At 47.7% G+C, this 26,231-nt stretch overlaps 1 protein-coding gene across 2 annotated transcripts in view; it reads right to left on the reverse strand.

The window, feature by feature from the left end:
- The window catches only part of ASMT (acetylserotonin O-methyltransferase), a 91,361-nt gene that overhangs the window by 25,301 nt on the left and 39,829 nt on the right, over positions 1-26,231 (reverse strand). For both annotated transcript variants that reach the window (XM_089683845.1, XM_089683844.1), the window contains exons 4-5: positions 6,363-6,431; positions 1,459-1,577 (exon numbers count right to left, since the gene is read on the reverse strand). In XM_089683845.1, coding sequence (XP_089539971.1) covers positions 1,459-1,577; positions 6,363-6,431 — 188 coding nt within the window. The remainder of the gene's footprint in view (positions 1-1,458; positions 1,578-6,362; positions 6,432-26,231) is intronic.

Here is a 26,231-nt window from a genome sequence, read left to right on the forward strand (position 1 = left end):
CACATCTATTTTTGTGCACACCGCACCTCTTTCTGTGCTGTCAGGGTGTAAATTATGTTCTTGCACACAGGCCCACTGCTTTCATAAATTGCCCCTGGTTGCATCATAATGATGACTGCTATGCCAAAGCCATCTTTAAACCTGGAAGTGCCCAGCAGCTTCTACAGAAAGAAGCCAGGAACTTCCTTGCAGGCTATGCTGTGGTAGATATTTAAATATCCCCTATGCAGCTGAGTTGCAATATGTAGGTGGGACATTGTGTTGATGTGGCTTGAGTGTTAGCGGAGACATAGGGGGTCCCATTATTTCCTATTGCTCAGGGGCCCCATGAGTTGTCAGTCCACCCCTGCTTCCTACCTTTCATGTGAGTGACAAAGTTTTGTTATCTACCAAACATTTGAAGGTACATGTTTCATCTGCTAAGCTGGGCCAAAGGTTTGTGGGACATTTCCAGGTTTCAGCTCAAATTAATCCAGTCACTCTTCACTTAAAACTTCCTGACAGTATGAAGATTCACCCTGTTTCAAACCTTTTCACAAAAACCTTTTTTTAGGAAAGCACTCCCACCCTCTCCACCTGTTGAGAAGCAATGTGAGGACTGTGACCTGGCACTAGCATGCAAAATCCATCTCCACCATCAGTATCTCTGGTGAAGACTGGTTAGTGCTTAGACTCCTCAGGTCAGCCTGCATCACCTGCCAGGGGACCTGCTTGTGTAATTCTCTGGCTGGTTGCCGTGTGAACTTTTCTACTGCTATAGCTAATGACCTCTGAGCCTGATGGCTGATGTGACACCTGCACATCTTCATCCTCCCGTTGTATGTGACCTGTACATTAACTCTTTCTCCTTCTTCTCCCTCTGTGTATGACACCACTACCAAGCTCCATGTTTTTTTAACCCTCTAAATGGCAGCATGTTTCTTCATGTCCAAATTGGCAAAAATTAGATCACCTTGTGGTGTCTACTTTCATAAATTAGTCATTTTGGGATTTTTTTGGACCATTCTGGCATTTTATGTGATATGTTTTATAACTAAAGCTAAGGAAAACTTTTCATTTTTCTTACTTTTCCTTCTCAGTAAAAAAAAAAAAAAAAATGGGAGTTGTTAAATACCACCCAAAAAAAGCTCTAGTCTCAAAAAATGATATGAAATTAATTTGGGTTACATTGTTGCATAACTGAGTAATTGTCAAACTATCATAGCACTGGAAACTGAAAGATGGCCTTGTAATGAAGTAGTATTACAGGCTGCTACTTAAGTAGTTAAGTTAAATGTCAGTTTAATGAAGAAAAAAAAATAAGCAAATTCCAGGGTAGTAAGGCTGACTGCTGTCATGTGTCTTGTAGTCTGCATTTGATAGACTTAGCTCAAACTACTTTAACCATGGCTCTTTTTTTGCTTATTTGAGTTGCAGAATCACCACATTAACAATTATAAATCAAAATATTAATGTTACCTCCAACATCACAAACAGTATGGAACTCAGAAAGGTCAAACGCATGTATCACATCCATCCCATATAATTTCCATATGGAGTCCATATGATGCATGAAAGTCAACATCTCCTCTTCTGACCTAATTGATAATAAATTAAAGCATACATTTATTCCAGCAGAAAAGTCACAGAAAGCTGCTTCCATTAGCATGCCAAGTATAATGGCCCACAAATAGGGCTAAGCTAATTGTAGCCAGGTCACTGAAAGATAGTTTCTACTTGGCTGTTTTAGTTGCTATGGATTACTGCATTTTGCAAATATTTTATCAATATCCTTTCTATTTCTTTACTGAAAAACAAAACTTGAAGACATTTCAATAGGAGATACATTTTTTTTTAATTTTAACCTTTTGCATTTTTTGCACATTATACAGGGTAATTTAGATTCTAATATGATGAAAAATGCATATACAGACATGCCTTTAGTATTGATTAAAACTGTGTATTAAAATAACAAGGGAATCAAAAACATAGACAGCAACATTTATATGCATTTTCCTGTAAAAGTGTTTGGCCCCAACCCCTTCCGATTCTTCGACCTGCTTTTCAGAGACATAATGGGATGGGTGGTATCATTAATCAACAGGCAAGCTCAGTAACCAGTAGAAGGCAGGACTGTGCATATAACTTCAGATATTTATATATCTAGGTTATATTTAAAATGCAGTTTCACTGAAGGTAACAACTGATTATACAGTTGTTGTCATCATATGACCAGTTTAAAATGAACATACTCTTAACAAGGAGTAAATGAGCTTTCAAACAAGTTCTCACTGACCTCTGTAGCTGCAAGTTCACAACAGAAGCACTGAAGTTCCTCTCTTAATGGCTTGCCTCACTCAGTTCTCCCCTCTTAGAATTAACTTGAATGAAGGCCTTTCAGCCTTCTAACCTCTAATTTAAAATGCAAAGCAGGTGCTCTGGGAGGGAGGAGCAAAAAGGGTAAGCTGAACGACTTGATTTGGAAGACTCCAGTGCTTCCCTTGGGGATGAATTTCTCCAGAGTGCCTGCAAATGCCAAGGTCACTTCTTATTAAGAATATAATAGTTGAATGCCCATAGCCTGGCTAAACGTTTGTTGTAAAGCTAACCTGTGGTTTACTCATGCATTTATAGCATGAACATTATTTGGCCCTTTGACGGACTGGTAAGTGGGATCTTTGTTACTCTCAGCATCCCCCCTTTTTGAAGTCTGGATCCTGATGCAAACTAAATGAAACTAAATGGATCTTTTGTAATATAATTTTAATAATACTAATAATACTTTAAAGGATAACTTCACCTTTGGAACATGTTACACATTCCACTAGTTTTTAGGGTGGAACATGTAACATGCTCCCATAGCCACAGCTGTGCCTGCCGCCCCTCCCCCCTCCCTCTGACAGATAGTACGGCCGCATCACTCATTCACAGAGTTCTGTGAATGAGTGCCTACAAGTCCCAATAGCCTTAGTGGCTGTCGGCTTGTAGTTTTCAATTAACTACCATGGCACTGTCAGAATTCCTGTCAGAATATCTGCTTGACCGTACATCCCGTACAGCAAGAAGATATTCTGACAGGTCTGCAGGAGACCTGCATGGCTTCAGTGATCTACTGATCGCTGGTGCAATGGTTTACAGGCTCCTTTGGACAAAAATAACAAATGCACATTTTTGTACCTGCAATAACATGTGCATTTATTATGTTTGTCCAAATAGTGAACTTATGCTTTAAATTTCACTTCCATGTTTTATCTATAGTAAAAACTAAATTGGTCTTTATTCTTTATTTCAAATATAAAAGATCTACTCTTTAATCAATCAATACAATATTGTTCCAATACATATACATGCTTTATGTGTTTACATCAATCTCTACATCTTGTCCTCTACTACACTGTTCCTACCCATAAACCTGGGTTAGTCTATCACTAAACAAATATGACCATATACAAAGAGTCAACCCTGGTCAACTAGTTGATGGAGAAACTCTGTATACCCATCAGATATGTAACCTCTTTCAAATCCATTTCAGGACCAACAACCCTGTGGATCACTGCAGTTCCTAGTGAAGATTATCATTAAGATTTAGGCAGGTCAAGATAAGAATGGATTTACAGGTATATATTTGTTACTAGAAGGAGTAAGGAGTTAGTTTAATCCTGGGGTTAGGCTTAGGCATAGGTTTTAATGAGCTTAGTTTTAGGTTAGGTTTTAGAGTCAAAGTGTTAATTTTCAGGATTCGGTTAAAGTTGGAGTCAAATTCATACTATAGCTGAACTCTAGCAGATAAAAAAAAATTATGAAACTATTAAATAATTAATACATCATAAAAAATATTTTTTTTAAATGCAAGCAGTGTAAGTACCTGAACCTGACCTCTAATTAGCCTAATTTCAGTACTTGTATAATAGAACTGAGGTGTAGGAGGAAAAGACAGAACAAGAAGCCAGACAGTTCATTTACTGATAGGAAGAGAAAGCAGATAGCAATTTGTGCTATTTCCCATTTCATAGTTCAGTAACAGGTTGAAGAAGGTCCAGGGCTCAGAGGCCATGGGTTGAATGACGCTGGTGATGATGTGTAAAATTCTGTGAGGAAAATCTCTTGATTTTAGGTGAATATTGCAATACAATTTTCAGGTTTAGATTAAGAGTTAAATGTTAGAGGGGAATATGATTGTTAAGGGATAATTGGTTAAATTTTAGGGCTCAGGTGAGACAAGGATAAGGGTCAGCCTAAGGGTCATCTGGAGCTTCATGATTAGTGACTATAGGAGGACAATTATTTACACTTGACTTTAGAGCCCACTAGGAGCTGAATTCTGTGATAAACAATTTACTGAATTTTTCTACCCTCAAGAAAGGATATCTTATTAACTCTAAACTGTGCAACCCAAAAGTTGAGTGTAAAGATTTCACCATCAGAATTGCCAAAAGATATCAAAACAACTAACCTCTCCTACATCTACAAAAACCATATTAGATTTCTGTGGAATGCTTTTTATAAGCTGATGTAAAAAATCTTGGAGTGGTTGGTAAGATTCGTTCACAAGAAACAATCAAACAGATGTGATATGTGATTTTCTTTCCTGCAACCACGGGTTGCAAGAAAAAATATTGCTCAATTCCCCCATCAACACAGTGTTGATGGGGGAATCCCTCCCACCAAGCTATTATGTTCTCCTGGCAGGGGGAGCTGTCCCGCTGGGAGAGCCCAGTGATTATTGCTAGCAGCTATAGCATGTAAAAATCTGACATACTGGTTGTACCCAAGTCGTGCAACAATTGACTTGGGTACAATCAGCCTGTCCATAGATGGTTTGAATCTCAGCCAGTGAATTGGCCGGAATTCGAACCATCTATGGCTGGCTTAATACTTCCAATGGCAGCTACTGTACTGTACTGACCCCCTAGGTCAGTGGTAGTCAACTTTCTTGATATAGGGGGCCTCATGTGCAGCATCTGAAATCACCTAAGGGCCACACATAATATTCAGGGAGTGTGGAGATTCAAAGAATACAGACATGCATTAGGAGTTGAGCAAACTGGAGACAAATTACACAGCACTGCTGGAGATCACTGCTTTGACAGTCCCCTTGCAAATCAGTGCTTTATCATTTGTGTTCGTTACAGTTCCCTTAAAAAAAAATGTTTTCAAGATGATACATTATAAAAGATCAAAGGAATAAAAATATAAAAAAAAAAGAGTAAAGAGATGCAGAGCACAGACAAAAAAGTAAGCCAGTCTAAAGAATATTTTTTTCTTCACTGACTTAAAGTAGAATTAAAGGCAAACCTTTTTCCACATTTTGGATAGAGTAAGGGAAGGTTGTAACCCCTGTAAGGTTTATTTTTGTTATGTGTCCCACTGGGGAGATTTCCCTTCACTTCCTGTTCCATAACCAAAACAGGTAGTGAGAAAAAATCCCTCTAATATGAGGAACTCCCTGGTTGTAACCAGGGTCACCAGAACTGGTGTCCCTATTGGAAGATATTGCCACTATTCCTTTTCTGGGGAACACCGAACATTTATATGTTCTTATACATTCAATTTTGTTGATAATGGTGGACAGAACAGAGAGGGGCAAAGATAGCATTAAAAATGACAGATATACTGTAATCCTTCTCAGACTCGATCAAAAACTAAAAAAGAAATAAAATGTTTTGCCTTCAGTTATACTTTAAGCACCAATAGAAAAAACAATGCTATTTAAAGGAGTCCCAAATGGCCACTCAATAAATACCAATAGGACAAAGATTGGGAAACAGATGCCCTAGGCTATATAACAGATCTGGGGCTGCAACATCACAGTAAAGCTGTACAGGTTCAATTTCACTGCCATTGGACGCTATGGGGTAGATTTACTAAAACTGGTTCACTCAGAATCTAGTGCAGCTTTGCATGGTAGCCAATCAGCTTCTAACCTCAGCTTGTTCAGTTAAGCTTTGGCAATAAAACCTGGAAGCTGATTGGTTTCTATGCAGAAATGCATCTAATTTTGTACTCTCCAGCTTTAGTAAATAAACTCCTTTGTGACCTAAAATTTATTGACTGTTGATTGTGAATTGACACGTTACCTCTATTGGGACAAATTGCCTCAACAAGTTACAGTGAGTCCAAGTCTGCACTTTGAGATTCAAAATGCTTCACTTACTTGTGCTAATAAAACATTCCCCAAATAAGTATAATAAAGACATTTGGCGCTTTAAAATGCAAATGGTAAATTTACATAAGAAAACATCACAAAACCACATTCATAGAACCTTGAAAAGTTGAGCAACTGAATGCAGTCTGAGTTTGACACAATAGCTTTATTTGAAGGACAATATTCTGCATGGAAGTAGGAGATAGTTGCATGATTCAAAATCTGATAGGCACATTACCTGTAAATAGCTTCGAACAAGTCCTTTGAAGAGACTCCAAAAGCTCTTTCATACTGGCTTTTTCCTTCCCTGAGATAGAAGAATCAACATTTTTTGATTATATATATGCTAACCCAACCATTATATTAACTCTCTTACTTCTGTTCATTGGTTTTGGTACACTAAAAATTATGGAATGTGTTTAACATGTTAGATTCTAGATAAATGAACAGCTTGTGCTTTTATTTCGGGCAAACAAAATGATAACAGCATGTCCAAGTTAATCCCAGTATATTTAAAGAAACTTATAATACTTAAATGCAGAACTTTGTGCTTTACTTTAAAACTTCAAAATGATGTTTTCATGTTTAAATATCTAGACTGTAATAGGAGTCAGGCTCTGGATTGTTAAGACTGCATTGTGGGACTACTTCACCAGCACAGTACATATGAACTGAGAGATTGTTTCTATGATAATATAGTTAATGTTACATTTCAAATATGTGTATGGTATGAGGGTGCTCTAACAAAATCTTACATGTGGCAGTTTGGATTCAATTTACATATAGGGACAGATGGCCTGCATGGATGTCTTATTTTTACACTGAAGCTGCATATTAAAAATCTTGGTTTTCATTGTCCAAGTCTGAATAAAGCTTTAGGGATGTATTTATTTTAAAAAAATCACAGGGATATTTGCTTGTGAAACATATGCCTTTATTCTGTGCAAATGGGGCAAAAAAACAAATGTTCCTGAGCTATTTTCTGTCCAAGTCAAATGTTCTTCATAGAATGAATCAGGAAAATAAAGCATTATGGCCACTAGGTAGAGCTGACAATCATAGTAAATAAGTAATTCCTGATTCAATTTATTCTGTATGAATAAAGAACAATTGGCCTGGAGAGAAAATAGCTCACTAACATTAGATTTTACCCCCATTCAGATAGAACAGTGGTCTCCAAACGGCAGCCTGGGGAACAGATGTGGCCCTTTGCTTGCTTTTATCTGGCCCCTGGGGAATTAGTTCCCCACTCGTCAGCAACAGAGAGGCATAGTTTCTGCCACAGACATCGACAATGGGACACTAGTCCTCTCATTGACAGCAACAATGTGACACCATGCCTCCTACAGAAACCAGTGATGGGGCACTATTACTCCCACCAACATAAACAATGAGGCACTATTCCTCCCACTGACACAAATGATGGGGCACTATACCTCCCAATGACACCAATGATGGGGCACTATTCCTTCAACTGATACCAATGATGGGGCACTATTCCCCTCATTGATACTAATGATGGGGCACTGTTCCTCCAACTGATACCAATGATGGGGCACTATTCCCTCCATTGATAACAATGATGGGGCACTATTCCTCCCATTGATACCAATGATGGGGCATTATTTCTCCAACTGATACCAATAATGGGGCACTATTCCTCCCATTGATATCAACAATGGGGCACTATTCCTCCCATTGATACCAATGATGGGGCAGGGGGCACCATTCCTCCCACTGATACCAATGATGGGGTAATATTCCTTCCATTAATGCCAGTAATCGGGCACTATTCCTCCCACTGACACTAATGATGGGGTATCATTACTCCCTCTAATGTCAAAGATAGAACATTGTTTACTCCCACTGCTGTCAGGACATTTTCTACTCCCACAGGCCACAATCCTGCCCACCTAAAGTTTGAAGGACAGAAAACTGGCCCTTTGTTTATAAAGTTTGGAGACCTCTGATATACAGGGTGTCCCTAAATTCTGGACACATAGGGAATATGACTATATGTGTATATACAGTGGGGCAAAAAGGAATTTAGTCAGCCACCAATTGTGCAAGTTCTCCCACTTAAAAAGATGAGAGAGGCCTGTAATTGGCATCATAGGTAGACCTCAACTATGAGAGACAAAATGAGAAAACAAATCCAGACAATCACATTGGCTGATTTGGAAAGAATTTATTTGCAAATTATGGTGGAAAATAAGTATTTGGTCACCTACAAACAAGAAGATTTCTGTCTCTCACAGACCTGTACCATTGTACTACTTTGGAGACGTGATCAGTATTTTTTACTGTAGTAAACATTGTAGTAACATTGTAACATTGTACTACTTTGGAGACGTGATCAGTATTTTTTTTTTTACACAATTTGCTGATAGCAAAGAATTACTTTGATATAAGCAAGCATTTACTTGAATGACATCGATTCATTCAGGGGTTTTTTTTGTGCTTAGCTGTGATTTGGCCACGGCTAATCACATGACACAGCTGAGCTATGATTGGCCTAGCTTGTGCATGTGATCGCAGTGACCATTCACAGCTAGACACACTAGTATACAATGGATGGCATGAAAGGAAGCCATCCATTGTATACAACTGTCATGTGACCTGCTGTGATTGGTCACAGCAGGTCACATGGTACTGAAAACAGGGCCGGTACACAGATCTGTCATTGGCCGTGTCCGAGGTACACGGCCAGTGACAGATCGCGCCGCAGGGCGGCCCTGTGGGAAGGCAAACTGGGCATGCCTGAAAGGATGCCATATGGCATCCACCCGGAGGGACAAGGTGTTTTGCTGGTCGCCTTTGTGCTATTGGCCAGGCGGGAACCGGTTAATCTGTTCATATTGCAAAAAAAATTTGTAAACCGAGCCATTATTTTCAATGGATTTCCATTCGTAAACTGAATATTACGTTAACCAAGGCGTTCGTAATCCGAGGTACGCCTGTATCACCGAGGTGAACTGAGGAGCATTCCATTTCTACATAACAGTGGATGCAAAATAACTACGGATCTTGCATGGGCACCTATATAATAGTTCATTTGTTGGATGATTTAAGTTGTTTATTTATTGATAGTGGAGCGTGGCACCACATTTAAAAGTGTTCAGAAGCTGACGGGAGAGAGATCTGTATGGTTTACATACAGGTCTCTTCCCCGTTGGAAATCCTCGGAGATCGCCACATGTTGGTGGGGAATCACTGGCTGGAACCTGGTGACTGACAGCTGAGGCCACGAATGGCGGCGCGGACAGTGAGTGTGCACCCCCTACCCGGAACTGCAAAATCACGTATATATACATTATTTTGCGCACCCTTGCCGCCCTGTGGCAGTATGTCTGCTATAGGGCGGTGCGGAACCGGATAACTCTATGATTTGTAAGGACAGCATCAAGTCTTCAATGAATGGAATGAACAAGTTGGCTCAACTTCTCTCTTCAGAATTCCCCGTAGGTGTTCAACTGGGTTCAGATCAGGAGACATACTTGGCCACTAAATCACTGTTTTGGATCATTGTCATGTTGGAAAAGTGCACGACGATCAAGAGCACAGAGTAATGGTAGCATCTTCTCTATCAATATTGAGCAGTACATCTGTGAATTCATGATACTATCAATGAAATGCAGCCCCCCGACACCAGCACCACTCATGCAGTCCCACAGAAGGACACTGCCACCACCGTGTTTCACTGTAGGCACCATGCATTTTTCTCTGTAATCCTCACTAGAGATGAGCGAATCGAAGCATCCGAAGTGGAATTCGAGTCGAATATCGGAAAAATTTCGATTCGTGCCGAATCCGAAAAACAGCCTAATTCGGACGCGCGAATCGAAATTTTTCCGAAAATGGCGGCTGACATGTGCGGCGACGGAGCGGGGATGTCGGGGAAGGCGCGCAGACAAGGCGCGCTGCCCCATAATGCATTCCTCAACGACATGTGATCGCATCAGCCAATCAGCAGCCAGCCAGCCAGCACTGTGTAATGGTCGAGGTATATATAGCGGCCATTTTGGAAATCTTCATTTGCCTGCAGTCATTGAACAGAGGCAGACCGCTCTGTACTAGGGACAGGGACAGAGTTAGGGCCACAGAAACGAGAATTGGGGACAGAGAGAAGTTACTTAGGGACAGAGAACCATTACTCAGGGACACAGACTTGTTAATGAGGGCCACAGAATCGTTATTTAGGGACAAAGAAACGCTAGTTAGGGCCACAGAATTCATACTCAGGGACAGACAGAATTGTTACTCAGTGCCAGAGAATTGTTACTTAGGGCCACAGAAACGTTATTAGGGCCACAGAATTTTTACTCAGGGACAGACAGAATTGTTACTGAGTGCCAGAGAATTGTTACTCAGGGACAGACAGAATTGTTACTGAGTGCCAGAGAATTCTTAGGGCCACAGAATTCATTCTCAGGGACAGACAGAATTGTTACTCAGGGACAGACAGAATTGTTACTGAGTGCCAGAGAATTGTTACTCAGGGACAGACAGAATTGTTACTGAGTGCCAGAGAATTGTTACTCAGGGACAGACAGAATTGTTACTGAGTGCCAGAGAATTGTTACTCAGGGACAGACAGAATTGTTACTGAGTGCCAGAGAATTGTTACTCAGGGACAGACAGAATTGTTACTGAGTGCCAGAGAATTGTTACTCAGGGACAGACAGAATTGTTACTGAGTGCCAGAGAATTGTTACTCAGGGACAGACAGAATTGTTACTGAGTGCCAGAGAATTGTTACTCGCACAGACACAAAATTGTTACTTGCACAGACACAGAATTGTTACTCGCACAGACACAGAATTGTTACTCAGGGCCACAGAATTCATACTCAGGGATAGACAGAATTGTTACTGAGTGCCAGAGAATTGTTACTCAGGGACAGACAGAATTGTTACTGAGTGCCAGAGAATTGTTACTCAGGGACAGACAGAATTGTTACTGAGTGCCAGAGAATTGTTACTCGCACAGACACAAAATTGTTACTTGCACAGACACAGAATTGTTACTCGCACAGACACAGAATTGTTACTCAGGGCCACAGAATTCATACTCAGGGACAGACAGAATTGTTACTGAGTGCCAGAGAATTGTTACTCAGGGACAGACAGAATTGTTACTGAGTGCCAGAGAATTGTTACTCAGGGACAGACAGAATTGTTACTGAGTGCCAGAGAATTGTTACTCGCACAGACACAAAATTGTTACTTGCACAGACACAGAATTGTTACTCGCACAGACACAGAATTGTTACTCAGGGCCACAGAATTCATACTCAGGGATAGACAGAATTGTTACTGAGTGCCAGAGAATTGTTACTCAGGGACAGACAGAATTGTTACTGAGTGCCAGAGAATTGTTACTCAGGGACAGACAGAATTGTTACTGAGTGCCAGAGAATTGTTACTCGCACAGACACAAAATTGTTACTTGCACAGACACAGAATTGTTACTCGCACAGACACAGAATTGTTACTCAGGGCCACAGAATTCATACTCAGGGACAGACAGAATTGTTACTGAGTGCCAGAGAATTGTTACTCAGGGACAGACAGAATTGTTACTGAGTGCCAGAGAATTGTTACTCAGGGACAGACAGAATTGTTACTGAGTGCCAGAGAATTGTTACTCGCACAGACACAAAATTGTTACTTGCACAGACACAGAATTGTTACTCGCACAGACACAGAATTGTTACTCAGGGCCACAGAATTCATACTCAGGGACAGACAGAATTGTTACTGAGTGCCAGAGAATTGTTACTCAGGGACAGACAGAATTGTTACTGAGTGCCAGAGAATTGTTACTCAGGGACAGACAGAATTGTTACTGAGTGCCAGAGAATTGTTACTCAGGGACAGACAGAATTGTTAGAGTGCCAGAGAATTGTTACTCAGGGACAGACAGAATTGTTACTGAGTGCCAGAGAATTGTTACTCGCACAGACACAAAATTGTTACTTGCACAGACACAGAATTGTTACTCGCACAGACACAGAATTGTTACTCAGGGCCACAGAATTCATACTCAGGGACAGACAGAATTGTTACTGAGTGCCAGAGAATTGTTACTCAGGGACAGACAGAATTGTTACTGAGTGCCAGAGAATTGTTACTCAGGGACAGACAGAATTGTTACTGAGTGCCAGAGATTTGTTACTCGCACAGACACAAAATTGTTACTTGCACAGACACAGAATTGTTACTCGCACAGACACAGAATTGTTACTCAGGGCCACAGAATTCATACTCAGGGACAGACAGAATTGTTACTGAGTGCCAGAGAATTGTTACTCAGGGACAGACAGAATTGTTACTGAGTGCCAGAGAATTGTTACTCAGGGACAGACAGAATTGTTACTGAGTGCCAGAGAATTGTTACTCAGGGACAGACAGAATTGTTACTGAGTGCCAGAGAATTGTTACTCAGGGACAGACAGAATTGTTACTGAGTGCCAGAGAATTGTTACTCGCACAGACACAAAATTGTTACTTGCACAGACACAGAATTGTTACTCGCACAGACACAGAATTGTTACTCAGGGCCACAGAATTCATACTCAGGGACAGACAGAATTGTTACTGAGTGCCAGAGAATTGTTACTCAGGGACAGACAGAATTGTTACTGAGTGCCAGAGAATTGTTACTCAGGGACAGACAGAATTGTTACTGAGTGCCAGAGAATTGTTACTCGCACAGACACAAAATTGTTACTTGCACAGACACAGAATTGTTACTCGCACAGACACAGAATTGTTACTCAGGGCCACAGAATTCATACTCAGGGACAGACAGAATTGTTACTGAGTGCCAGAGAATTGTTACTCAGGGACAGACAGAATTGTTACTGAGTGCCAGAGAATTGTTACTCAGGGACAGACAGAATTGTTACTGAGTGCCAGAGAATTGTTACTCAGGGACAGACAGAATTGTTACTGAGTGCCAGAGAATTGTTACTCAGGGACAGACAGAATTGTTACTGAGTGCCAGAGAATTGTTACTCAGGGACAGACAGAATTGTTAGAGTGCCAGAGAATTGTTACTCAGGGACAGACAGAATTGTTACTGAGTGCCAGAGAATTGTTACTCGCACAGACACAAAATTGTTACTTGCACAGACACAGAATTGTTACTCGCACAGACACAGAATTGTTACTCAGGGCCACAGAATTCATACTCAGGGACAGACAGAATTGTTACTGAGTGCCAGAGAATTGTTACTCAGGGACAGACAGAATTGTTACTGAGTGCCAGAGAATTGTTACTCAGGGACAGACAGAATTGTTACTGAGTGCCAGAGATTTGTTACTCGCACAGACACAAAATTGTTACTTGCACAGACACAGAATTGTTACTCGCACAGACACAGAATTGTTACTCAGGGCCACAGAATTCATACTCAGGGACAGACAGAATTGTTACTGAGTGCCAGAGAATTGTTACTCAGGGACAGACAGAATTGTTACTGAGTGCCAGAGAATTGTTACTCAGGGACAGACAGAATTGTTACTGAGTGCCAGAGAATTGTTACTCAGGGACAGACAGAATTGTTACTGAGTGCCAGAGAATTGTTACTCAGGGACAGACAGAATTGTTACTGAGTGCCAGAGATTTGTTACTCGCACAGACACAAAATTGTTACTTGCACAGACACAGAATTGTTACTCGCACAGACACAGAATTGTTACTCAGGGCCACAGAATTCATACTCAGGGACAGACAGAATTGTTACTGAGTGCCAGAGAATTGTTACTCAGGGACACCTAATCGTTGAATTAAATAGTATGTCAGACAACATGCAGAGGAGTGGCAGAGGAGGCAATGTTTTAGGAGCGAGCAGACGTGGCAGCAGAGGAAGGGGTCGAGGCAGCAGTATTCGCAGCCAGAGGCCAGTGCTCCCGGTGTCATCCAGCGGTCGTGTCTCCACCGACAACCCTGCCGTCATTGATTGGTTGGCTCGGTCGTCTTCCTCTTCCCAGGTCACCTCTGACACCTACAGCCAACGGTCGGTGGGTACGTCAGACACAACCGTTAGTTGGCATGGCCCGGGACCAAGCCCACTGAAATCACGTGTCCTCTACCTGCCCCTGTCCTTTGCTGTTCCCTCACCAAGCGAAGTATCGCATGCTGTGGGCTCAGCCCCACTGTACAGTGAGGAAGAGCTAACAGAGGGCGGTCAGGAACGGGGGGAGACATCGGCCTTTTCAGCAGCCAAGCGAACAAGTACTGGCGAGGAGAGTGGCTCGGTAGCCGGTCTAGAGACAGGTCTGTCTCCTGACCCAGACGCAGCCGAGGGGGCTAGTAGTGAGGCGGAGACCCTACTTGATGATGAGGAGGTTGATCGCACTTGGCAGCCTCGTCGTCATCAGGCAATTTCTTCCGCATCATCAGGAGAAGAGGGTGGCAGCTTGGCAGCGAGCAAAACAGTCGGTGGGTTGCCCAGGAGACAGCAGCAGGGTCGCATCAGTGTCAGTGGAGCCAAACGTCCACGGAGTAGAGCACCAGCTCCACTGCAGCCTACCACCACGGCCAGTAGTGGTGCCGTTGCGCACGGAGGAAGTAGCAGTCAGCCAGTGAAGAGTAGCGGGGGCAAAGTTTCCTACTCGGTGGTGTGGCAATTTTTCCTCAAGCCGCCCGAGGAAGTAAACGTAGCCGTATGTCGACTATGTGGCCAGAAATGCAAGCGTGGCCAGGGGGCCCATGTTGGGACTACAGCGTTGCGTCAGCATATGCAGCGTCACCATTCGGTGGCCTGGGAAAACCGTGATAAACATACGGCGGTTCTGCCTGCCCCAGCCCCCGCTCCATCACCCGCTCCGTTACTTGCTCCGTCACCCGACGTCGTCAATCGCCCTCTATCAGCCAGTCAAGGCTCCAACACCTCTGCTGAGGGGAGTTGTCGCTCATTGGCATCTTCCGCTCGTTCAGATGCTCCTTCTCCTGCTACTCCTCTTCTCGGATTCCGTCAACAGTCTTTCTTGGAATCCGTATCCAAGAGACAACAGTTTGCGAGCACGCACCCGACGGTGCAAAAGCTGAACGTCCTCCTGTCCAAGTTGCTGGTGCTGCAGTCCCTCCCTTTCCAACTGGTGGACTCAGCACCTTTCCGAGAAATGATGGCTTGTGCCGCGCCGCGGTGGAGAGTGCCAAGCCGTCATTTCTTTGCCCAAAAGGCAGTGCCAGCCCTGCATTCACATGTAGAAGAGATGGTGGGCCAGTCTTTGAGCATGTCGGTCTCTGCCAAAGTGCACGGCAGCGCCGACGTGTGGAGCTGTAACTACGGTCAGGGACAGTACATGTCATTTACGGCCCACTGGGTGAACGTGGTGCCGGCACAGCCGCACCAGCAACTTGGACAGGTCACGACGCTTTTGCCTCCACGTTTGCACGTCCTTGGTCCAGCAAGCATGTCCGCCTCTACCACCTCTTTTTCCGCCGTGTCCTCAGCCGCCACCCCCGTGCCAAGTCCCATTACCCGACCGGCATATCACATGTGCAGGGCGCAACGGTGTCACGCTGTGCTGCACCTGGTATGCCTTGGCGAACGTAGTCACACAGGGGAGGAACTGCTGAGTGTAATGAACAGAGAAATCGACAGATGGCTGTCTCCGCGCAAACTAAAAATCGGAACCATGTTGACTGACAACGGAAAGAACATGGTGTCTGCTCTGCGTCAAGGAAGGTTGTGCCATGCGCCATGCATGGCTCACGTGTTCAATCTGGTTGTCAAGCGGTTCCTAAAATCCACCATCCCACTGCAAGACATCCTTAAAATGTCACGTAAACTGTGCATGCATTTCAGCCATTCCTACACCGCAAAGAACACCCTCATTGAGCTGCAGCGTCAGAACGGAATTCCACAGCATCGCCTGATCTGCGACGTTGCAACAAGGTGGAATTCAACCCTACACATGTTAGACCGCCTTTACGAGCAGCGAAAGGCCATCACCGATTTCCTGATGTTACAAGCGGATAAAGGTACTCCCCTGTGTAACTTAGATGTCAGCCATTGGCAGCTCATGCGTGACACCTGCCGCTTGCTCAGGCCCTTTGAGGAGGCCACGCTATTCGTGAGTCGGCAGGACTATGGGATGAACGACGTCATTCCTCTGTTGCACGTCCTGGAACAAATGCTGTTAACAATGGCTGGTCAGGGTGCGGTAGACGTGGCGCACAGATCTCAACGCCACATGACCCCTGTGGGGGCAGGACAGGAAGAAGAGGAGGAGGTAGAGGAGGACATTTGTGCTCAGGAATTATTGAGTGAAATGGGTGGTTTTTCCACTCAGCGGACAGGAGTGGAGGAGCAGGAGCATCTGGTAGAGGAGGAGGAGGAGGAGACAGAGGACCCAGACGCACCGTGGCAGTATGCTGTGGAGATGGAGGCAGGGAGTCCCTCGCATTCCTTGGCACAAATGGCCCATAGCATGCTCGGTTGCTTGCGTAGCGACAGCCGAATAATAACCATCAGACAGAGGGATGACTTTTGGCTGTCCACCTTGTTGGACCCTCGCTACCGGTCCAAAATGGTGGCCTTTTTCACACCTGCTGAGAGGGAGGCCAAAATTACGTACTATAAAAACCACCTATGTAGTCAGTTGGTCTCTGCCTTTGTGCGCCAACGTCCATCCTCAGACACTGTGGGCCCTGTGCGCTCGCGTTCCGCTGGCATGGCAGCAGGGGAGGGGTGGGGTGGTAGGAGCAGTGGCAGCTCCACCAGCAGCGGCTGCCTCAGTCTGCAGTCGATGATGAGTAGCTTTCTTCACCAGCGCAGTGAGGAAACTACTAACCAGCCGCAGCAGCAGCAGCAGCATCAGGTGGACCTGGAGCAGGAGCTCAAACAACAGGCTTGGGCCTACTTGGACAGCACCCTGCCAACCGAGGTAGACAATCCCCTTGACTACTGGGCAACGAAACTTGACCTTTGGCCCCAACTAGCTGAATTTGCCCTTGAAAGGCTGTCATGCCCGGCCAGTAGCGTGGCATCGGAGCGCGTGTTTAGTGCGGCAGGAGGTATTGTAACTCCGCGGAGGACACGACTGTCCACCCAAAGTGTGGAGAGACTCACGTTTGTGAAAATGAATCAGGCGTGGATTAGTCTGGATTTCAAACCACCAGTTCCTGACACAACTGACTAAATCCGCCATGAATCATGCCTCAAACATGTGCCACTTTCAGGTCTCCTCACACACTGCTGGTGTGTTACATTTTTTGACATAGGGTGCAGGCAGATTACGGGCCTCACATAGCTGCTGCCAGGCCCCTAATCTGCCATGGGCCCCTATATACCGCCTCCTCATGCTGCTGCCAAGTCCAGAGTCTCTCATGGGTCCCTGTACGGCCTCCCATTGCTGCTGTCTCCATCGCCACACTCTGCTGCCATGTGCCACTTTCAGGTCTCTTCACACTGCTGGTGTGTAAAATTTTTTGACATAGGGTGCTGGCAGATTATGGGCCTCCTATAGCTGCTGCCAGGCCCCTAATCTGCCATAGGCCCCTATATACCGCTTCCTCATGCTGCTGCCAGGTCCAGAGTCTCTCATGGGTCCCTGTACGGCCTCCCATTGCTGCTGTCTCCATCGCCACACTCTGCCATGTGCCACTTTCAGGTCTCCTCACACACTGCTGGTGTGTTACATTTTTTGACATAGGGTGCAGGCAGATTACGGGCCTCACATAGCTGCTGCCAGGCCCCTAATCTGCCATGGGCCCCTATATACCGCCTCCTCATGCTGCTGCCAAGTCCAGAGTCTGTCATGGGTCCCTGTATGGCCTCCCATTGCTGCTGTCTCCATCGCCACACTCTGCTGCCATGTGCCACTTTCAGGTCTCTTCACACTGCTGGTGTGTTAAATTTTTTGACATAGGGTGCAGGCAGATTACGGGCCTCACATAGCTCCTGCCAGGCCCCTAATCTGCCATGGGCCCCTATATACCGCCTCCTCATGCTGCTGCCAAGTCTAGAGTCTGTCATGGGTCCCTGTACGGCCTCCCATTGCTGCTGTCTCCATCGCCACACTCTGCTGCCATGTGCCACTTTCAGGTCTCCTCACACTGCTGGTGTGTAGAATTTTTTGACATAGGGTGCTGGCAGATTATGGGCCTCCTATAGCTGCTGCCAGGCCCCTAATCTGCCATAGGCCCCTATATACCGCCTCCTCATGCTGCTGCCAGGTCCAGAGTCTCTCATGGGTCCCTGTACGGCCTCCCATTGCTGCTGTCTCCATCGCCACACTCTGCCATGTGCCACTTTCAGGTCTCCTCACACACTGCTGGTGTGTTACATTTTTTGACATAGGGTGCAGGCAGATTACGGGCCTCACATAGCTGCTGCCAGGCCCCTAATCTGCCATGGGCCCCTATATACCGCCTCCTCATGCTGCTGCCAAGTCCAGAGTCTCTCATGGGTCCCTGTACGGCCTCCCATTGCTGCTGTCTCCATCGCCACACTCTGCTGCCATGTGCCACTTTCAGGTCTCTTCACACTGCTGGTGTGTTAAATTTTTTGACATAGGGTGCAGGCAGATTACGGGCCTCACATAGCTGCTGCCAGGCCCCTAATCTGCCATGGGCCCCTATATACCGCCTCCTCATGCTGCTGCCAAGTCCAGAGTCTCTCATGGGTCCCTGTACGGCCTCCCATTGCTGCTGTCTCCATCGCCACACTCTGCTGCCATGTGCCACTTTCAGGTCTCTTCACACTGCTGGTGTGTTAAATTTTTTGACATAGGGTGCAGGCAGATTACGGGCCTCACATAGCTGCTGCCAGGCCCCTAATCTGCCATGGGCCCCTATATACCGCCTCCTCATGCTGCTGCCAAGTCCAGAGTCTCTCATGGGTCCCTGTACGGCCTCCCATTGCTGCTGTCTCCATCGCCACACTCTGCTGCCATGTGCCACTTTCAGGTCTCCTCACACTGCTGGTGTGTAGAATTTTTTGACATAGGGTGCTGGCAGATTATGGGCCTCCTATAGCTGCTGCCAGGCCCCTAATCTGCCATAGGCCCCTATATACCGCCTCCTCATGCTGCTGCCAAGTCCAGAGTCTCTCATGGGTCCCTGTACGGCCTCCCATTGCTGCTGTCTCCATCGCCACACTCTGCTGCCATGTGCCACTTTCAGGTCTCCTCACACTGCTGGTGTGTAGAATTTTTTGACATAGGGTGCTGGCAGATTATGGGCCTCCTATAGCTGCTGCCAGGCCCCTAATCTGCCATAGGCCCCTATATACCGCCTCCTCATGCTGCTGCCAGGTCCAGAGTCTCTCATGGGTCCCTGTACGGCCTCCCATTGCTGCTGTCTCCATCGCCACACTCTGCCATGTGCCACTTTCAGGTCTCCTCACACACTGCTGGTGTGTAGAATTTTTTGACATAGGGTGCTGGCAGATTATGGGCCTCCTATAGCTGCTGCCAGGCCCCTAATCTGCCATAGGCCCCTATATACCGCTTCCTCATGCTGCTGCCAGGTCCAGAGTCTCTCATGGGTCCCTGTACGGCCTCCCATTGCTGCTGTCTCCATCGCCACACTCTGCCATGTGCCACTTTCAGGTCTCCTCACACACTGCTGGTGTGTTACATTTTTTGACATAGGGTGCAGGCAGATTACGGGCCTCACATAGCTGCTGCCAGGCCCCTAATCTGCCATGGGCCCCTATATACCGCCTCCTCATGCTGCTGCCAAGTCCAGAGTCTGTCATGGGTCCCTGTATGGCCTCCCATTGCTGCTGTCTCCATCGCCACACTCTGCTGCCATGTGCCACTTTCAGGTCTCTTCACACTGCTGGTGTGTTAAATTTTTTGACATAGGGTGCAGGCAGATTACGGGCCTCACATAGCTCCTGCCAGGCCCCTAATCTGCCATGGGCCCCTATATACCGCCTCCTCATGCTGCTGCCAAGTCTAGAGTCTGTCATGGGTCCCTGTACGGCCTCCCATTGCTGCTGTCTCCATCGCCACACTCTGCTGCCATGTGCCACTTTCAGGTCTCCTCACACTGCTGGTGTGTAGAATTTTTTGACATAGGGTGCTGGCAGATTATGGGCCTCCTATAGCTGCTGCCAGGCCCCTAATCTGCCATAGGCCCCTATATACCGCCTCCTCATGCTGCTGCCAGGTCCAGAGTCTCTCATGGGTCCCTGTACGGCCTCCCATTGCTGCTGTCTCCATCGCCACACTCTGCCATGTGCCACTTTCAGGTCTCCTCACACACTGCTGGTGTGTTACATTTTTTGACATAGGGTGCAGGCAGATTACGGGCCTCACATAGCTGCTGCCAGGCCCCTAATCTGCCATGGGCCCCTATATACCGCCTCCTCATGCTGCTGCCAAGTCCAGAGTCTCTCATGGGTCCCTGTACGGCCTCCCATTGCTGCTGTCTCCATCGCCACACTCTGCTGCCATGTGCCACTTTCAGGTCTCTTCACACTGCTGGTGTGTTAAATTTTTTGACATAGGGTGCAGGCAGATTACGGGCCTCACATAGCTGCTGCCAGGCCCCTAATCTGCCATGGGCCCCTATATACCGCCTCCTCATGCTGCTGCCAAGTCCAGAGTCTGTCATGGGTCCCTGTATGGCCTCCCATTGCTGCTGTCTCCATCGCCACACTCTGCTGCCATGTGCCACTTTCAGGTCTCTTCACACTGCTGGTGTGTTAAATTTTTTGACATAGGGTGCAGGCAGATTACGGGCCTCACATAGCTCCTGCCAGGCCCCTAATCTGCCATGGGCCCCTATATACCGCCTCCTCATGCTGCTGCCAAGTCTAGAGTCTGTCATGGGTCCCTGTACGGCCTCCCATTGCTGCTGTCTCCATCGCCACACTCTGCTGCCATGTGCCACTTTCAGGTCTCCTCACACTGCTGGTGTGTAGAATTTTTTGACATAGGGTGCTGGCAGATTATGGGCCTCCTATAGCTGCTGCCAGGCCCCTAATCTGCCATAGGCCCCTATATACCGCCTCCTCATGCTGCTGCCAGGTCCAGAGTCTCTCATGGGTCCCTGTACGGCCTCCCATTGCTGCTGTCTCCATCGCCACACTCTGCCATGTGCCACTTTCAGGTCTCCTCACACACTGCTGGTGTGTTACATTTTTTGACATAGGGTGCAGGCAGATTACGGGCCTCACATAGCTGCTGCCAGGCCCCTAATCTGCCATGGGCCCCTATATACCGCCTCCTCATGCTGCTGCCAAGTCCAGAGTCTCTCATGGGTCCCTGTACGGCCTCCCATTGCTGCTGTCTCCATCGCCACACTCTGCTGCCATGTGCCACTTTCAGGTCTCTTCACACTGCTGGTGTGTTAAATTTTTTGACATAGGGTGCAGGCAGATTACGGGCCTCACATAGCTGCTGCCAGGCCCCTAATCTGCCATGGGCCCCTATATACCGCCTCCTCATGCTGCTGCCAAGTCCAGAGTCTCTCATGGGTCCCTGTACGGCCTCCCATTGCTGCTGTCTCCATCGCCACACTCTGCTGCCATGTGCCACTTTCAGGTCTCTTCACACTGCTGGTGTGTTAAATTTTTTGACATAGGGTGCAGGCAGATTACGGGCCTCACATAGCTGCTGCCAGGCCCCTAATCTGCCATGGGCCCCTATATACCGCCTCCTCATGCTGCTGCCAAGTCCAGAGTCTCTCATGGGTCCCTGTACGGCCTCCCATTGCTGCTGTCTCCATCGCCACACTCTGCTGCCATGTGCCACTTTCAGGTCTCCTCACACTGCTGGTGTGTAGAATTTTTTGACATAGGGTGCTGGCAGATTATGGGCCTCCTATAGCTGCTGCCAGGCCCCTAATCTGCCATAGGCCCCTATATACCGCCTCCTCATGCTGCTGCCAAGTCCAGAGTCTCTCATGGGTCCCTGTACGGCCTCCCATTGCTGCTGTCTCCATCGCCACACTCTGCTGCCATGTGCCACTTTCAGGTCTCCTCACACTGCTGGTGTGTAGAATTTTTTGACATAGGGTGCTGGCAGATTATGGGCCTCCTATAGCTGCTGCCAGGCCCCTAATCTGCCATAGGCCCCTATATACCGCCTCCTCATGCTGCTGCCAGGTCCAGAGTCTCTCATGGGTCCCTGTACGGCCTCCCATTGCTGCTGTCTCCATCGCCACACTCTGCCATGTGCCACTTTCAGGTCTCCTCACACACTGCTGGTGTGTAGAATTTTTTGACATAGGGTGCTGGCAGATTATGGGCCTCCTATAGCTGCTGCCAGGCCCCTAATCTGCCATAGGCCCCTATATACCGCTTCCTCATGCTGCTGCCAGGTCCAGAGTCTCTCATGGGTCCCTGTACGGCCTCCCATTGCTGCTGTCTCCATCGCCACACTCTGCCATGTGCCACTTTCAGGTCTCCTCACACACTGCTGGTGTGTTACATTTTTTGACATAGGGTGCAGGCAGATTACGGGCCTCACATAGCTGCTGCCAGGCCCCTAATCTGCCATGGGCCCCTATATACCGCCTCCTCATGCTGCTGCCAAGTCCAGAGTCTGTCATGGGTCCCTGTATGGCCTCCCATTGCTGCTGTCTCCATCGCCACACTCTGCTGCCATGTGCCACTTTCAGGTCTCTTCACACTGCTGGTGTGTTAAATTTTTTGACATAGGGTGCAGGCAGATTACGGGCCTCACATAGCTCCTGCCAGGCCCCTAATCTGCCATGGGCCCCTATATACCGCCTCCTCATGCTGCTGCCAAGTCTAGAGTCTGTCATGGGTCCCTGTACGGCCTCCCATTGCTGCTGTCTCCATCGCCACACTCTGCTGCCATGTGCCACTTTCAGGTCTCCTCACACTGCTGGTGTGTAGAATTTTTTGACATAGGGTGCTGGCAGATTATGGGCCTCCTATAGCTGCTGCCAGGCCCCTAATCTGCCATAGGCCCCTATATACCGCCTCCTCATGCTGCTGCCAGGTCCAGAGTCTCTCATGGGTCCCTGTACGGCCTCCCATTGCTGCTGTCTCCATCGCCACACTCTGCCATGTGCCACTTTCAGGTCTCCTCACACACTGCTGGTGTGTTACATTTTTTGACATAGGGTGCAGGCAGATTACGGGCCTCACATAGCTGCTGCCAGGCCCCTAATCTGCCATGGGCCCCTATATACCGCCTCCTCATGCTGCTGCCAAGTCCAGAGTCTCTCATGGGTCCCTGTACGGCCTCCCATTGCTGCTGTCTCCATCGCCACACTCTGCTGCCATGTGCCACTTTCAGGTCTCTTCACACTGCTGGTGTGTTAAATTTTTTGACATAGGGTGCAGGCAGATTACGGGCCTCACATAGCTGCTGCCAGGCCCCTAATCTGCCATGGGCCCCTATATACCGCCTCCTCATGCTGCTGCCAAGTCCAGAGTCTGTCATGGGTCCCTGTATGGCCTCCCATTGCTGCTGTCTCCATCGCCACACTCTGCTGCCATGTGCCACTTTCAGGTCTCTTCACACTGCTGGTGTGTTAAATTTTTTGACATAGGGTGCAGGCAGATTACGGGCCTCACATAGCTCCTGCCAGGCCCCTAATCTGCCATGGGCCCCTATATACCGCCTCCTCATGCTGCTGCCAAGTCTAGAGTCTGTCATGGGTCCCTGTACGGCCTCCCATTGCTGCTGTCTCCATCGCCACACTCTGCTGCCATGTGCCACTTTCAGGTCTCCTCACACTGCTGGTGTGTAGAATTTTTTGACATAGGGTGCTGGCAGATTATGGGCCTCCTATAGCTGCTGCCAGGCCCCTAATCTGCCATAGGCCCCTATATACCGCCTCCTCATGCTGCTGCCAGGTCCAGAGTCTCTCATGGGTCCCTGTACGGCCTCCCATTGCTGCTGTCTCCATCGCCACACTCTGCCATGTGCCACTTTCAGGTCTCCTCACACACTGCTGGTGTGTTACATTTTTTGACATAGGGTGCAGGCAGATTACGGGCCTCACATAGCTGCTGCCAGGCCCCTAATCTGCCATGGGCCCCTATATACCGCCTCCTCATGCTGCTGCCAAGTCCAGAGTCTCTCATGGGTCCCTGTACGGCCTCCCATTGCTGCTGTCTCCATCGCCACACTCTGCTGCCATGTGCCACTTTCAGGTCTCTTCACACTGCTGGTGTGTTAAATTTTTTGACATAGGGTGCAGGCAGATTACGGGCCTCACATAGCTGCTGCCAGGCCCCTAATCTGCCATGGGCCCCTATATACCGCCTCCTCATGCTGCTGCCAAGTCCAGAGTCTGTCATGGGTCCCTGTATGGCCTCCCATTGCTGCTGTCTCCATCGCCACACTCTGCTGCCATGTGCCACTTTCAGGTCTCTTCACACTGCTGGTGTGTTAAATTTTTTGACATAGGGTGCAGGCAGATTACGGGCCTCACATAGCTGCTGCCAGGCCCCTAATCTGCCATGGGCCCCTATATACCGCCTCCTCATGCTGCTGCCAAGTCCAGAGTCTCTCATGGGTCCCTGTACGGCCTCCCATTGCTGCTGTCTCCATCGCCACACTCTGCTGCCATGTGCCACTTTCAGGTCTCTTCACACTGCTGGTGTGTTAAATTTTTTGACATAGGGTGCAGGCAGATTACGGGCCTCACATAGCTGCTGCCAGGCCCCTAATCTGCCATGGGCCCCTATATACCGCCTCCTCATGCTGCTGCCAAGTCCAGAGTCTGTCATGGGTCCCTGTATGGCCTCCCATTGCTGCTGTCTCCATCGCCACACTCTGCTGCCATGTGCCACTTTCAGGTCTCTTCACACTGCTGGTGTGTTAAATTTTTTGACATAGGGTGCAGGCAGATTACGGGCCTCACATAGCTGCTGCCAGGCCCCTAATCTGCCATGGGCCCCTATATACCGCCTCCTCATGCTGCTGCCAAGTCCAGAGTCTCTCATGGGTCCCTGTACGGCCTCCCATTGCTGCTGTCTCCATCGCCACACTCTGCTGCCATGTGCCACTTTCAGGTCTCTTCACACTGCTGGTGTGTTAAATTTTTTGACATAGGGTGCAGGCAGATTACGGGCCTCACATAGCTGCTGCCAGGCCCCTAATCTGCCATGGGCCCCTATATACCGCCTCCTCATGCTGCTGCCAAGTCCAGAGTCTGTCATGGGTCCCTGTATGGCCTCCCATTGCTGCTGTCTCCATCGCCACACTCTGCTGCCATGTGCCACTTTCAGGTCTCTTCACACTGCTGGTGTGTTAAATTTTTTGACATAGGGTGCAGGCAGATTACGGGCCTCACATAGCTCCTGCCAGGCCCCTAATCTGCCATGGGCCCCTATATACCGCCTCCTCATGCTGCTGCCAAGTCTAGAGTCTGTCATGGGTCCCTGTACGGCCTCCCATTGCTGCTGTCTCCATCGCCACACTCTGCTGCCATGTGCCACTTTCAGGTCTCCTCACACTGCTGGTGTGTAGAATTTTTTGACATAGGGTGCTGGCAGATTATGGGCCTCCTATAGCTGCTGCCAGGCCCCTAATCTGCCATAGGCCCCTATATACCGCCTCCTCATGCTGCTGCCAGGTCCAGAGTCTCTCATGGGTCCCTGTACGGCCTCCCATTGCTGCTGTCTCCATCGCCACACTCTGCCATGTGCCACTTTCAGGTCTCCTCACACACTGCTGGTGTGTTACATTTTTTGACATAGGGTGCAGGCAGATTACGGGCCTCACATAGCTGCTGCCAGGCCCCTAATCTGCCATGGGCCCCTATATACCGCCTCCTCATGCTGCTGCCAAGTCCAGAGTCTCTCATGGGTCCCTGTACGGCCTCCCATTGCTGCTGTCTCCATCGCCACACTCTGCTGCCATGTGCCACTTTCAGGTCTCTTCACACTGCTGGTGTGTTAAATTTTTTGACATAGGGTGCAGGCAGATTACGGGCCTCACATAGCTGCTGCCAGACATGTAATCTGCCATGGGCCCCCGTACCGACTCCTCATGCTGTGACGTTGCAACAAGGTGGAATTCAACCCTACATATGTTAGACCGCCTTTACGAACAGCTAAAGGCCATCACAGATTTCCTGATGTTAAAAGCGGATAAAGGTACTCCCTGTGTAACTTAGATGTCAGCCATTGGCAGCTCATGTGTGACACCTGCGC

Source organism: Staurois parvus, unplaced genomic scaffold (genome assembly GCF_062004578.1).
Source record: "Staurois parvus isolate SC_StPar_1 unplaced genomic scaffold, SC_StPar_1.0 ptg000324l, whole genome shotgun sequence".
In the NCBI taxonomy this organism is placed as follows: domain Eukaryota; kingdom Metazoa; phylum Chordata; class Amphibia; order Anura; family Ranidae; genus Staurois; species Staurois parvus.